The 15384-nt window shown below is 47.1% G+C and overlaps 1 protein-coding gene across 5 annotated transcripts; it reads right to left on the bottom strand.

The window, feature by feature from the left end:
• Positions 1-6935: 6935 nt before the first annotated feature.
• Positions 6936-11236, bottom strand: LOC103629962 (pentatricopeptide repeat-containing protein At1g43980, mitochondrial). Of its 5 annotated transcripts, XM_008651062.3 has the most exons (5): positions 9158-11226; positions 8963-9038; positions 8221-8271; positions 8018-8105; positions 6936-7787 (listed from the first exon to the last, which is right to left on the bottom strand). In XM_008651062.3, exon 1 carries the CDS (start codon positions 11135-11137, stop codon positions 9218-9220), a length of 1920 nt encoding a protein of 639 aa, XP_008649284.1. In that variant the 5' UTR covers positions 11138-11226; the 3' UTR covers positions 6936-7787; positions 8018-8105; positions 8221-8271; positions 8963-9038; positions 9158-9217. The 5 variants fall into 5 exon arrangements, with proteins under 5 accessions (XP_008649284.1, XP_008649285.1, XP_008649283.1 ...); XM_008651063.3 differs by lacking the exon at positions 8221-8271 and having other exon boundaries at positions 8963-9041; positions 9158-11236; XM_008651061.3 differs by lacking the exon at positions 8221-8271 and having other exon boundaries at positions 9158-11233.
• Positions 11237-15384: the final 4148 nt, after the last annotated feature.

The raw sequence follows: 15384 nt of genomic DNA on the forward strand, positions 1-15384 counted from the left end.
GGGATGCCACCAGATAGGGAAGTTGAGTTTGTCATTGATCTCTTACCTGGGACTACTCCTACTCCCAAACGGTCATACAGGATGTCTGTAGAAGAGTTAAAAGAACTTAAGAAGTAGTTAACAGAGTTACAAGAGGCTGAGTGCATTCGTCCGAATTTTTTCACCTTGTGGAGCGCCAGTTCTGTTTGTATAGAAAAAAGAGGGATCACAAAGGATGTGCGTGGATTATAGATCCCTTAATGATGTTACTATGAAGAACAAGTATCCGTTACCCCGCATTGAAGATTTATTTGATCAGATGAGAGATGCTAGGGTATTCTCGAAGATTGATCTCCGATCGGGTTACCATCAAATGAAGATTAGGCCATCGGATATTCCCAAGACGGATTTCTCAATCCGATATGGATTATATGAGTTCACTGTTATGTCGTTTGGACTAACTAATGCACCAGCTACCTTATGGATCTGAAGAATAAGGTGTTCATGGTCTGGACAGATTCGTCATGGTCTTAATCGACGATATTATTATTTATTTCAAGAGTGATAGTGATCATGAGGAACATCTGAGATTGGTGCTAAAGAAGCTACGAGATAATCAACTCTACGCCAAGTACAGTAAATGCGAGTTTTGGATTGGCGAGGTGCCATTTCTTGGACATATCATCTCTAATAGAGGGATATTAGTGGATCCTGCTAAAGTCAAGGAGATAGTGGTGTGAAGCATACCCACTACAGTTACTGAAGTCCGAAGATTCTTGGGACTTGAAGGATATTATTGGAGATTTATTGAAGGATTTTCTAAGATTGCTAAGCTTATGACCTCACTTCTGGAGAAGGGAAGAGAATTTAAGTGGGACGAGAAGTGCCAAGATAGCTCTGGTCAACTAAAGAAGAGGTTAATGTCACCACTAGTGTTGGTTATGCCGGATCTACAGAAGGGATTTGACATTTATTGTGATGCATGTGGTCAAGGCTTGGGATATGTGCTCATGCAAGAAGGACATGTGATCGCCTACGCGTCTCGTCAGTTGCGGAAACACGAGTTGAACTACCCCACTCATGACTTAGAACTGGCGGCCGTTGTGCATGCACTTAAGATTTGGAGACACTACATTATGGGAACGAAGTACCAAGTATACACGGATCATAAGAGTTTGAAGTACATATTCACTCAGAAGGATCTCAACCTTAGGCAACACCGTTGGTTGGAGCTTATTAAGGATTATGATTTGGAGATTCACTATCACCCGGGCAAGGCAAATTTGGTTACAGATGCCTTGAGTCGAAAGGAGCATGTTCATTTGTTGCCTAGCTACCCGATGAGATTGTTGAAGATTTCAGGAGACTTAACCTGGGGATAGTTGCTCGCACTGAAGGAGTTACTATTGATGTGGAATCTACCTTGGAACGAGAATTCTGCAAAGGACAAATTGGTGATGCTAAAATACAAGAGATTAAGGATCTGATTACTAAAGGTCGAGGTCTGGAAATTCACGGAAGATGAGCAAGGCACCATATGGTTCAAGGACAGGATATGTGTTCCTGATATTGATAGCCTTCGTGAGACTATTTTAAAGGAGGCTCATGACTCGGATTATTCTATTCATCCTGGGAGTATCAAGATGTATCAGGATTTGAAGCAGAAGTACTGGTGGTATGGACTGAAGAGAGATGTGGCTGCACATGTGATTATGTGCGATGTGTGTCAAGGAGTTAAGGCTGAACACCAGAGGCCAGCTGGACTATTATACCCATTAAAGATACCCGAATCGAAGTGGGAAGAGATTGGTATGGATTTCATCACTGGGCTGCCTCGCACCCAGAAAGGTTATGGTTCTATATGGGTTATTGTGGATAGACTGACCAAAGTGGCTCGTTTCATTCCGGTCAAGACTACTTATAAGGGATCTCAATTGGTAGAGTTATATGTGGCTCGGATTATGTCTCTACACGGTGTACCGAAGAAGATCATTTTGGATAGAGGATCACAGTTTACCCCCAGATTTTGGAAAAAGTTTTCATGAGAATACGGATGCGAAGTTGAATTTTAGTTCGGTCTACCTCATACTGATGGACAGACTGAAAGGACTAACCAAGTATTGGAGGACGTGTTGAGAGATTGTGCCCTTCAGCATGGTAGTAGTTGGGACAAGAGTCTACCTTATGCTGAGTTCTCATATGATAATAATTACCAGGCCAGTCTGAAGATGTTACCGTTTGAGACTCTATATGGCAGGAAGTACAGGGCTCCTCTATATTGGGATCAGACTAGAGGAAGCTAGTTCTTTGGACCTGAACTTATTCAAGAGGCAGAAGAACAAGTCTGTATAATCAGGGAGAACTTGAGGGTAGCTCAGACCAGGCAAAAGAGCTATGCTGATAATAGAAGAAGACCACTGGAAATTGAGGAAAGAAATCATGTGTACCTCAAGGTATCACCACTTCGTGGAATGAGGAGATTTAAAGTCAAGGGTAAATTGTTCCCTCACTTTATTGGACCATTTAGAGTTTTTAGGCAAGTTGAAGAGATGGCCTATCAACTCAAGCTACCTGATAATCTATCTGATGTGCATAATGTATTCCACGTGTCTCAACTTAAGAAGTGTCTCCGTGTCCCTGAGGAACAGTTACCAATGGAAGAGCTCAGTGTTCAGGGAGATTTGATTAACACAGAGTATCATATCAAGATTCTTGACACTTTGAATAGAGATACAAGAAATAAGGTGATAAAGATGTGCAAAGTGCAATAGAGTCACCAGGGTGGAGATGAAGCTACGTGGGAAAGAGAAGAAGAACTCCGCATAGATTTTCCCCATCTTTTCCCTAGTCCTTCCTAAATCTCGAGGACGAGATTCTTGTTAAGGGGGGTAGGATTTGTAATACCCACTTTGTAAGAAAATCTAAAAGGAGAAATTATAATTCCTTTATATACATGTGTGTCATCTATATCTATCATTTCATGTGAACACCTCACTTCCACAAATAAATAATTAAATAAAGAACACTCAAATAAATCATGCATCATGCTAGGATTTTCTTTTGTGTGCATATTGTGACAAAATAAAATAAAAATGTGACAAGAAATATATTAAAGTCCATAGTGGAATTTAAAATCTAAAAGGAATTGTAGAATTTAGAAAGGAGAAGGAAAGAGAGAAATATCATATAATATAAAATAAATCTATAAAAGAATAACTTTGGCACAACTTGGGTATGATCAAATAGAACATTTAGTCTAATTGCTGATGTACCACAAGTTTGAATTTAAATTGAAGATTTGAATTCAAAAGAAGTAAGAATAAAAGAGAGCAGAAAATAAAATAAAAGAAAAGAAAAATAGTCGCATGAGCCAGATCCGCGCTTTTGGCCTAGTTCCCTATCCCCTTCACCGCACGGCCCACAAACAAGCTATCCTCACTAACCGCGCGCTCGCTGTGCACTGGAAGTCTTGGCCGACCGGTGGGACCCACGTCTGGGCGCTTCTTCCTTGCGGATCTCGCCGCACCATTGTCGCCTGAATCTCCGCTCGGTCGTTGCTCCCCTCCTCTAATCCTTATCTCTTCGGAATATATGAACTGAGGCTTCTGCGATTTCTTTCCCCGTTCCTCCAGTAGATGTACACCACCTAGCCCTTGTCTTCGTGCATGAGAGAGAGAGAGAGAAAGCTCTGTTGTCGCCGAGTGCCAGTGGCTACTCCAACCGCGTGGCCGATTCCCCACCAGGCAGGAACTACACCATCGAACTGACCACGGAGCCTGGGACCATCCTTCGTCCACACCGCATGTTCTCGTCGCGTCATCAAGCGCGGGAATCACCTGGGAGCTGACCAGGATGTGCACGCTCTGATGGAGCGGGAGTTGGTCCGCCAGGCGCGGGCATCGGGCTCACAGCGTCGGACAACTTCGTCTGTCGCGGGCGATTTTCACTTGGGGACTCATCTACTGTGGCTATAAGCCTCTGCTCGATTTGTGCCCCAGCCAAGATCGACTCTCGCTCGCGTCGTCGCCGTGGCCAAAGTCCTCCGCGCCATTATTCCTGGGTAAGACCTTCGAATTAGCTCGAGTTAATCTCTTTGTCGCGTTACTGTGATCGACGGGAGAGGGATTATCATGTTCGGGATCGCTGGGGCTATGTTTAGGTGGCATTAGGATTAGGATCCGAGCATTGAATCAGCAATTTGTGTGCACCGGCGTGTTCTCTGGGCGAAGCTCTGTGCGGTCGTCGGGTCTCAGCGGCATAAGCTTGAAGATGTGCCTAGGCCGTTGAGCTCCCCGTGTTCGGCTCAGATTGGATGGCCGATGTTCCTTCGTCCCGATCCGATCTGAACCGTGGATCTTAGGTTGTGTGGCTGAGATTGGTGGCCGCGTACCCTTTCATACCTTATGATCTGTGCCATTAGATTTAGATCCGACGTCCGATAGTTGCGTGCCATTTGATTGGGATCGGGCGCTCGGAAATCAATCTAGGCGTTATAAAATCCGTGGCGTTGATTTCTAATCAGACGGCCGAGATCTTGAGATACCCCTTCGGCCGTGGCATTTTGCTAAAGAGACCTTGGACTTGTAGGAAATGAACCCGCCGTCCATGCGACTTCTTGAAATGTTTGCAAGTTAACCTTGTATTTCTTTGTATTATTGCGCGCAGTCTAGACAGCAAATAAAATCAGATAAATTCATTCTAAAATTTATTTTTAATACAAAAATAATGATAAAAACTTGTATAAATCATAGAAAATTCATATTAAATCCTTTTTAGTTCATTCCAGTTTCTATAATTTTGTAATATTATTGTTCATCATTTAGTATCACTATTTTTACATGAAAACCATATTAAAATGTATCTCTTAATCAATCTTGTATCAAATACATAAAACTTTTAGAAATTCATAACTTAAAATCCATTACTCCAAATTGATTCATTCCAGTGGAATTAATTTTGTTTAAGTATTGTTATCACCTAGTACCTTTATCTAACCATGAAACTTGATTTAAAATTATTCACATGAATTACTCTATTCTAGGTACTTAATAACTACATAAAATCATAACTCGGTGACCGTAACTCCGATTTTAGTGGTTCTCGTTCCCGCGATCTCATAGCGATGCCTAGATCATTATTATGCAGTATGTTCTTATGTTTGGTGTGATGTTAATTTTGTCTATACTATGTCTGTTTGTATTGCTACGACTAGCGCGAGGTTCGAGGATCTGAAGAATCACCCTGGTAACTGGAATCTCAAGTGCCAGGCAAGTTGTGCCCTTGATTCACTTTTGTTACCCAATAATATTCTTTATTATCACTATTCAATGCATAGGTTTAATTTTGATGGGACCCAATAGGTCACCCTAGTCTGTTTATCAATTTTACCTTATTTACCCCTGAATCACATGGGTAGTTATGCTATTGCTTTACATGGTTTTGGGTTAATATTTCGTTATATCCATGTTCCAGTTATTTTGTTATTCTATTTATGTACATGTTAAGATCATTATATTATTGTTAATTGGAACATGGAGCTTAACTTGAGAAACACGTGCCACCACAAGGGAGGAATGGGACCACTTGGCTAACTAATTAGGAAAGCTAGTGGAAGACTACCTTACCCGAAAGGGGCAAGGGCAGTAGGAGAGTTGCATGCAAGGAGGTTCTCGGGTTGATTTTACTGCGATGGCGGTCAGACGAGGGATTCTTGCAAGTGCTCTTCCCATAAACTGTAGCGGGTTTTCGGAAGCTAGTGGAACTTTGTAAAGGCCTCGTAGTGGATCCCCAGCCATTCACCTCGGTAGTGTCTAAGGGCCTAGCTAACCCTGACAACATGGGAAACACGACTTGTGGGTAAAGGGTACAACCTCTGTAGAGTGTAAAACTGGTATACTAGCCGAGCTCACGGTCATGAGCAGCTCAGGACTCTCTGATGATTAAATTATGTAACCTAAATTCAATTTGTCATTTACATTGCATGAGTTTATTATTAATTTTGTTCTATTACTTTATTTAAGGTTTGGTATTTACTTACACTTAGTACCTGCTAATAAAATTTTGACCAACTAATTAAAAGCAATGCTCAACTTTAACCCCTGTCATTGATTAGCCTTACACATCACATGAACTCCCACCTTTGTGAGTTCATGTCCACTAGTTCCCCACAACTTGTTGAGCTATGATCATGTGTGAGCTCACCCTTGCTGTCTCACACCCCCCACAGGAGAAGAACAGTTTGTTCAAGAGCCACAAGGCGAGGAGTTTGATCTGATCTAGGTGGCGTTTCTCAATTGACATTGGCGCCAACGACGATCCTTAGTTCGTTTTATATTTATCTTTTATTTTGTAATAAAACTTCCTCTATGTATTAAGTACTCTGATTTTATTATGACATTTATCTCTATACACTCTGTTATTATATATATTGTCTTCTTTGACGCATGTATGAGATGCACCCGACTTTGTCCTTTAAAGCCCGGGTGTGACAATATGTGAATAACCAATCAAGCTAGTGCAACTAAGGTTATGTCTAAGTGTTGCTATCTCTAACACAAAACGGAGTTACGTAACCTAGGTTCTAGTCCTACCAACTAGCCTATATCTAAGCTAGGAAAACTGAAGTGCAAAACCAAAGGAAGCAATATAAATGATATAGAGATGCAAACTCCAATTGGCGTGTTAATATTTTTACAGAGGTATCCACGCAAGGTTCTTACAAATCCTTATAAGGGTGTTGGTGCCCCTATGCAAAGAAAAACCCACATGAGGGTCAAGCACCCAGTCAGATAACTCCATAGATAACTACGTGTCTTCTCCATGCGCAAGTGGTGCTCCACTTCCGACCTCTCTTGGATGCATCCTCGTCGTCTCAATTATCAAGCTTCTAGCTAAAACACTGATGGTCTCATTCTCTCCGATATACAGTGGCAGTCACAACATAAACATAGTTAGTGTGATCTCGTAAGACTCTTGTCCCACTCAATATAATTACAATGACACGTGCAAGCATCAAGAGCTTTGGGATGTCAATTCCTCAATTCTCTCGGTAGGGATAAACCTAGAACAAGTGATATAGTTGCGGTCTAACTAACCTAATTTATTCATAAAGCACCTACTAATCACCGAGTCATTTTATTAAGCACTCAAGTGTTTAAGAGCTCTAAGACGGAGTCTCAACTCACATCCTTATCTCCCAGACTTAGAAATGGCAGATTGTGATGGTATTAATAGCTCCAACACTCAAAAGAGGCATTGAAAAGTCACAAACTTTTTTGTGCAGCACCAGACATGTCTAGTGCGCCACCGGTGTGTCATCTGACTAGTCCGATGCCTTCCACATCAGCTAGCCATTGTAAGCTAGCCGATACCACCCATTAAGCCTCTAGGTAACCAGCGTATCACTGATGATACATCAGACATGTTCAATGCCTTAAACCTATCTAAGTGTCGCATCTGATGTGGAGTCGGGTGCCCTTTAACTCTCAGGGTCGCTCTATAGTGCTCTCTACACGCCCTGTCCGATGCCTCATGTTCGATGTACACTCTGGTGTCCTGTGCACTCAGTCTTCAGCAAAATATTTAGCCCAAGCAACACATATGTTCGACGTGACATCTAGCGTGCCATCGAAGACATCTGGTAGCTTTGTGCAACCTGTTTTCTTTGTGCCTTCGTGTTTTTTTGCTTGGGCTTATTTTGTCATGTACCTTATACTCTTGCATGATCTTAATAAGTCTTCTAATGTCTTTATTTGAGGTGTTGATTTCCTTGATCACCTTGTTGCATTTGTCCACACTGCATCTTTGAACTATGAACATAAACACAAGAAAACATATTAATCTAGATGGTTATGTTGACCATCAAACCCTAAAAGTTTTAATTAAATAGGTCAAGGTCCATTTTCCTTACTGTCCTCATCAAGAACACAAGGTTGACGTTATAGAAATCACAAATAAAATTTAATGAATATTGAAGCAAGCATTTATTACTTTATTTCCCTTACTAAATATAGGAGAGGAAACTAATTTGCAGTCTTACTTGTCAACTCTTCACATTGATACTTCATTGTCATCGGTGCAATGTCTTACAATCCTACTGCATATTGGAACCACAGATGAAAAATATGCTGCAACAAAACCATGAGCACGAAAAAAATATATTTAAAACTTCCTCTACGTGCCATACTTCCAATGAGAAAACTATGTTCTAGAGAAGCACAAACATAAAAATTGCAAACTTACGTCGTATTACAAAAGACCTCAGTAACCACTAGGTTATTATACGACAAATTCCTGAAAGCATAAGCACACAACGAGCACAAAATAAACTAGAATTATCTCAAGACACAAGGCAATAATGAAAACAACGGATAGGTTTAAACTCCACTCATAAGTGCAGGAGGCATTCAAGGTGACCCATGGAGTTTGCTACATTGCCAATCTCTGTTGGGATTGACCCATTTAGGCCTTGTTCGGTTAATCCCGTTACCCATAGATTGGATGTGATTGGAAAAAATTAAAAAGAAGTTTGACTTGTTTAGGATTTAAACCCACCCAATCCCACTCAATCTACATGGATTGAGAGCTAACCGAACAAGCCCTTACAGGTTGTTCAGCAGCCTGTAACAAGGAACCAAATAGGGAACTGATTTTTGGACGTATCCAAACACTAGCACTGACATGGCTATCCATGAGAATACTCACACATCCTGAAGATAGCTTAGGATTACTATAGCTGAGGAGAGCATACCAAGATTTTGGGTTAAACCTTTTCGCTACTAAGAAAAATGTAGGAATTGGGTGTGGGTATGTAGAGTTTGCCATTTAGTTAACAAATAACCAGCTGACATGAATTCAACATCTGGGAACCAATATATAAAAAGTACCAAATCTACCCAGCAAACTCAAAAAAATTTAAAGCTCAGATGGTTTTCTATATTGTTGAATTCTATGCAGCAATTGACAGGAGGGAGAAGAAATTTACCTGCCCATATCTCCAAATCTTTGCGGACATTGCAGTTCACACAGAGAAACTAGTCTAGCAAAATCTTACTGCAAACCTGCTAAATAATAAATCCAACCAAAAAGAACCGGAAAAGAAGTAAGCTGCAGTTTTATGAAAGGATTCACATAACTGAAAGCAACTTTTCTAAGTTCATTTTGTATGAAACTCACGAACCTTTAGTACAGGCAAGGTAAGTTAAGGAAGCAGGTTGGTCGAGGGACAGCTGGACACAACCTAGTCCAAGTTATTGGGCTCTACAAAACTAGGAGCATATTTATGATTCATCATGTCCCAAAATAGAAGATCCAAAACCTCATAGGTGGCTCCTTTTCCATGGTGCAATATCTGTTCCGACGTAAAAACATAAATATGATTCTTGATGCAAAGCCAGCTGCATGACTGAACCTTCTTTGCTCTTTGATTTTCCATTGACCTCCACACTCCAGCCATTTTTTCCCACTTACATCTGGCACCATATATTTGAGCCAAAACAATATATGGTAGTGACAATCGGGATTTTTGCATCACCATCTTTTCAGCAACTAGCTCTGCGATGCCAATGTTCCCTTGGACTATACATGCCTCCAGAATATTAGAGAAAATAGCAGCACTAAACTTTGCCAACTTGTTCTCTACATAATTCACTGCCTCTCTGAACATCCCAGTGCAGCATAACATGTCGACCACACAGGTATAGTGCTCCAGACTAGGCATAATATGGTACCTATCTTTAAACAGGGTAATTATTTCCATTCCTTCAGATACCAAACCTTCTAAACCACATGCAGATAAGGCTCCAAAAAGAGTGATTCTATCAGGTTGGATTCCACACTTGAGTATCCTTTTAAATATTACAAGGGCTTCCTTAGATCTTCCATTTTGCAATAGGCCAAGCAGCATTGTATTCCATAACACCAAATCCTTTGCACCAACTGTATCGAAAATTTTCCTGGCATGCTTGGTTAACCCCAATTTACAGTACATGTCAGTGAGGGCTGTAGAAACAATTACATCATTCTGAAATCCAAGCTTGCAAACCAGGCAATGAATTTGAGTGCCCTGCTCCATTAAACCAAAGCATGAACTCCATTTCAGCACACTAGCAAAACTGAACTCGTTTGGAACAATACCATTTCGCATAGACACTGCAAACAGGCTGAGGGCTTCTTCCATTAGGCCACTCCTAGCATAGCCTGATATCAGTGCATTGCATGGCTCTGAGCCCCATGTTGGCATTTCTCTGAAGAGCTGAAGCGCATCAGACAGTCTGTCAGACATGCAGAGGAAGTCAATAATAGCACTAGAAACCATGAAGTTTGTAAGGAAGCCCATCTTAATGCAGAGTGCCAACATCTGGTCACCCTTGACAAGATCCTTCACATCCGAGCAAGCACTGAGCACGATGGACACAGTGAAGCCATCAACTGAAAATCCTTTGCTCCTCATGGTCCCAAAACACTTAAAGACAGTACTGGTGAGAGCCTGATCCTTGTAAACTGACATCACAGAGTTCCAGGATGTGACATCTACTTGTTCCATGCAAGAGAAGACACGCGCTGCATACTCCAAGAGGCCAACCCGGCCATACATATCAATAAGCGCATTGCCTACTACAACATCACTGTGTGCCAGGCCGTGGCGGACAGCAGCAGCGTGAAGCTGTTGGCCGCGGCGAACAGAGCCAACTGCCGACGATACTATGGAGAAGGTGAAGGGAGTTGGCCTAACGTCACGCTCATTCATGGAGCAGAAGAGATGGAACGCCTCGTCCAGAAGCGCGCCGGCGACGTAGCCGGAGAGCATGGCGTTGTAGGTGACCGCATCCCTCTGGGGCATCCCGTCGAACAGTCCTCGCGCATCCTCCAGGAGGCCGGAGCTGACGAGAGCCGACAGGAGGATGTTGTGTGAGAAAATGTTGGGCTTGGCGGCGGCGCGTAGGAGCGCAACGGCGTACGGTGCGGCGCCGAGGCGGGAGTACGCAGCGCCAAGGCAGTTGGAGAGGTACGGGGAGCGGAAGAAGGCGCGGGAGCAGCGGAGGAGGCGGGCGTGCAGCGCTGCCGCGGCGACGCGGGAAGTGCAGCGGGCGAGGAGCGCGGCGGCGACCCTAGGTGTGAAGGGTGGAGCGTCCGACGAGGACGACGGAGTAAAGAGCATAGGCGGCACGGTTCACCGCCGCTCGGCGGCTTACGCTGGCGTGGAGGCACGCGCATCGCCGGTGCGTTGGGCTTGAATGCTCGTGTTTCATATCGCTTTGTAAACCACCACGAGAATTGATTTAAAATATAATATTTTAGACAAGTTATCTTATTTTCATCCTTATATTAATATACGGTTTGAATCAATAAGCTCTAATAGACTTTCTAAATCAACAATTTAAGTAGTTAACACAAAAACTCATCTCCACCAATTCTGTAAATGAACTTTCTAAATTTAACAACTTCTCATCTAACCTTATTTCCTCTCTACATTTGGCAACCATTTAGCAACTCCCTAAACAAAAATGTTTACTGCATTATGTAGATAATGAAGGTAATTGATGACATTTGTGACTTTATTTTTTTTTATGTGGATAGATACAAAACAAAACTACAACCTATATTTAGAGAACTATTGGAGAACTCACATTTTTTTACTCCCAAAGTTATTTAGCAACTTCTTAAATCTGTGATTTAGAGAGCCAAAATTTACATAATTATTGGAGTTGCTCTAAATTAGTTTGTATCCAAGGTCATTATCAGTGATAGTTTCATCACACTATTTCTAATGTTACCACATTAATAAGAATAAGATAAAATGAAGAATAAAATAGGCTCTCTTAATAAAGCTCAATAAATAGTTTAATGACACAATTTTATAGGCTAACATGTGATTTAAAATGTTATATCTAAATAATCAATTGGAATAGATGAAATATATAAAGAAGAAACAAATGTGTCGGGGACCATAATTAGGGGTACCCTCAAGACGCCTAATTCTCAGCTGGTAACCCCCATCAGCATAAAGCTGCAAAGGCCTGATGGGTACGATTAAGTCAGGGATCAGTCCACACGAGTGACTCGATCACGCTTCACCCGAGCCTAGCCTCGGCCAAGGGCAGCCGACCTCGAGAGACTTCCGTCTCGCCCGAGGCCCCCCTTTTTTACGGCGGACACATCACCGGCTCGCCCGAGGCCTTGGCTTCGCTCAGAAGCAACCCTGACTAAATCGCCACACCGACTGACCGAGTTGCAGGAGCATTTAACGCAAAGGTGGCCTGACACCTTTATCCTGACACGCGCCCCCCCGGCAGAGCCGACGTGACCGCCGTCACTCCACCGCTCCACTGACCGGTCTGACAGAAGGACAGCGCCGCCTGCGCCACTCCGACTGCGGTGCCACTTGACAGAGTGAGTCTGACAGACAGTCAGGCCTTGCCAAAGGCGCCACGGCGAACTCCGCTCCGCCCGACCCCAGGGCTCGGACTCGGGCTAAGACCCGGAAGACGGCGAACTCCGCTCCGCCCGACCCCAGGGCTCGGACTCGGGCTAAGACCCGGAAGACGGCGAACTCCGCTCCGCCCGACCCCAGGGCTCGGACTCGGGCTAAGACCCGGAAGACGACGAAACTCCGCCTCGCCCGACCCCAGGGCTCGGACTCCGCCCTGGCCTCGGCCGAACGACCTCCGCCTCGCCCGACCCCATGGCTCGGACTCGGCCTCGGCAACAGAAGACAGACTCAACCTCGGCTTCGGAGGAGCCCCCACGTCACCCTGCCTAGGGCACAGACCCGCCACATCAACAGGGAGCGCCATCATCGTCCCACCCCGAATCGACTCGGGTCACGGAGAACAAGACCGGCGTCCCATCCGGCCAGCCCCGCCGGATGGGCAATGATGGCGCTCCACAAGCTCTGTGACGACGGCGGCCCCCAGCTCTCTTACGGAAGCAGGGCGACGTCAGCAAGGACTCGACCGCTCCAACAGCTGTCCCTCCGCCAGGCTCCGTCGCACCTCCGACAGCCACGACATCACGCCAGCAAGGTGCCAAGACCTCTCCGGCTGCCACATTGGCATGTACCTAGGGCGCTAGCTCTCTCTCCGCTAGACACGTAGCACTCTGCTACACCCCCCATTGTACACCTGGATCCTCTCCTTACGACTATAAAAGGGAGGATCAGGGCCTTCTTAGAGAAGGTTGGCCACGCGGGACCGAGGACGGGACAGGCGCTCTCTTGGGGCCGCTCGCTTCCCTCACCCGCGTGGACGCTTGTAACCCCCCTACTGCAAGCGCACCCGACCTGGGCGCGGGACGAACACGAAGGCCGCGGGACTTCCACCTCTCTCACGCTCGACTCCGGCCACCTCGCCTCTCCCCCCTTCGCGCTCGCCCACGCGCTCGACCCATCTGGGCTGGGGCACGCAGCACACTCACTCGTCGGCTTTGGGACCCCCCTGTCTCGAAACACCGACAGTTGGCGCGCCAGGTAGGGGCCTGCTGCGTGCTGACGAACAGCTCCCCGTCAAGCTCCAGATGGGCAGTCTCCAGCAACCTCTCCGGCCCGGGGCGGTGCTTCGTTTCGGGACTCTTGAGTTCATGTCCTTCGACGGCAGCTACGACATGATACTTCTTCCACCGCCGCGCGACAACGACAATGGCGGCCGACAACCCGCTCGCCGGCGGCGGAATCGACGACACCTTCCCCGCGTGGTGGAAGAACAACATTCGAGCTCGCTCCGTTCTCTCCCCCGCCAACGGAGGAGGAGGCGGGGCCATCAAGGCCAGGCGGGAGGCCGCGCTTCTTTGGCCGTCGAACGAATCGACGCCCCCGGCGCCCCGACGGAAGGCACGCCAGACGTCGACCTCGCGTTCAAGACGAAGGCAAGCGCCGTCCCTCCGCGACACGCTGACCCCGAGCAAGAAGACGACGCCGGCGCGCTCGCGGAAAGCCTGCAGGACGTCGCCCTCGTACCTGAGATGACGGTGCAACCAGTCCCCGATGTGACTACGTCACTCCTCGTCGACCAAAAGGTACCGACTAACTCCCATCTTACGTCATTTCGACTCAGCCTCAACCCACCAAACGACCTCGCTTTGGCGGGCGCTCTCATTGAGGCGAGTGCAACCCCACTGGGGTTTCGTATACGGTCGCCTTGGGACCGGCTGACGGACGTCTCGACCTACGGGCCCTCCGGGTCCGAGGAAGATGACGACCCCAGCGTCTGTTGGGATTTCTCCGGACTTGGCAACCCCAGTGCCATGCGGGACTTCATGACCGCATGTGACTACTGCCTATCCGACTGTTCTGACGGAAGCCGCAGCCTTGGCGACGAGAGCTGCGGCCCAAGCCGCGAATGTTTCCACATCGAGCTAGGGGATCCTTCCGAAGGCAACCATCTCGGCATGCCGGAGGACGGTGATCTTCCTAGGCCGGTGCCTCGCGCCGACATCCCACGGGAGCTAGCTGTGGTCCCCGCTCCGGCGGGGGGTTACGACCCACAACTCGAGCAAGTCCGCGAGGCGCAGGCCAGGCTCAACGAGGGAACAGGAGCGCTTGAGCCGATCCGTCGGGACGTCGGGCAGGTATGGGCGGGCCAACCCCTGGCCGGAGAAATACGTCACCTGCCCCAAGGTCTCCAGCACCGCGTCGCCAACGATGTCAGGGTCAGGCCGCCGCCCGCATCCAGCGGGGTTGGTCAGAACCTGGCAGCCGCAGCGATGCTCCTCCGCGCGATGCCGGAGCCATCAACCACCGAGGGTCGGCGAATCCAGGGAGAGCTCAAGAATCTCCTGGAAGGCGCTGCGGCCCGACGGGCTGAGAGCACTGCCTCCCGAAGGCAAGGATATCCCTCGGAACCTCATGCCGCGGCTTCCCGATTCATGCGGGAAGCCTCGGTCTACACCGGGCGCACGCGCAACACCGCGCCTGCGGCCCCGGGCCACCTCGGCAACGAGCACCATCGACGCGACCGTCGGGCCCACCTCGACGAAAGGGTGCGCCGAGGCTACCACCCCAGGCATGGGGGGCGCTACTACAGCGGGGAGGATCGGAGTCCCTCGCCCGAACCACCCGGTCCGCAGGCCTTCAGTCGGGCCATCCGACGGGCGCCATTCCCGACCCGGTTCCGACCCCCGACTACTATCACGAAGTACTCGGGGGAAACGAGACCGGAACTGTGGCTCGCGGACTACCGCCTTGCCTGCCAACTGGGTGGGACGGACGACGACAACCTCATCATCCGTAACCTCCCCCTGTTCCTCTCCGACACTGCTCGCGCCTGGTTGGAGCACCTGCCTCCGGGGCAGATCTCCAACTGGGACGACTTGGTCCAAGCCTTCGCTGGCAATTTCCAGGGCACATACGTGCGCCCCAGGAATTCCTGGGACCTTCGAAGCTGCCGGCAACAGCCGGGGGAGTCGCTCCGG

This window comes from Zea mays, chromosome 6 (assembly GCF_902167145.1).
Source record: "Zea mays cultivar B73 chromosome 6, Zm-B73-REFERENCE-NAM-5.0, whole genome shotgun sequence".
Taxonomy (NCBI): domain Eukaryota; kingdom Viridiplantae; phylum Streptophyta; class Magnoliopsida; order Poales; family Poaceae; genus Zea; species Zea mays.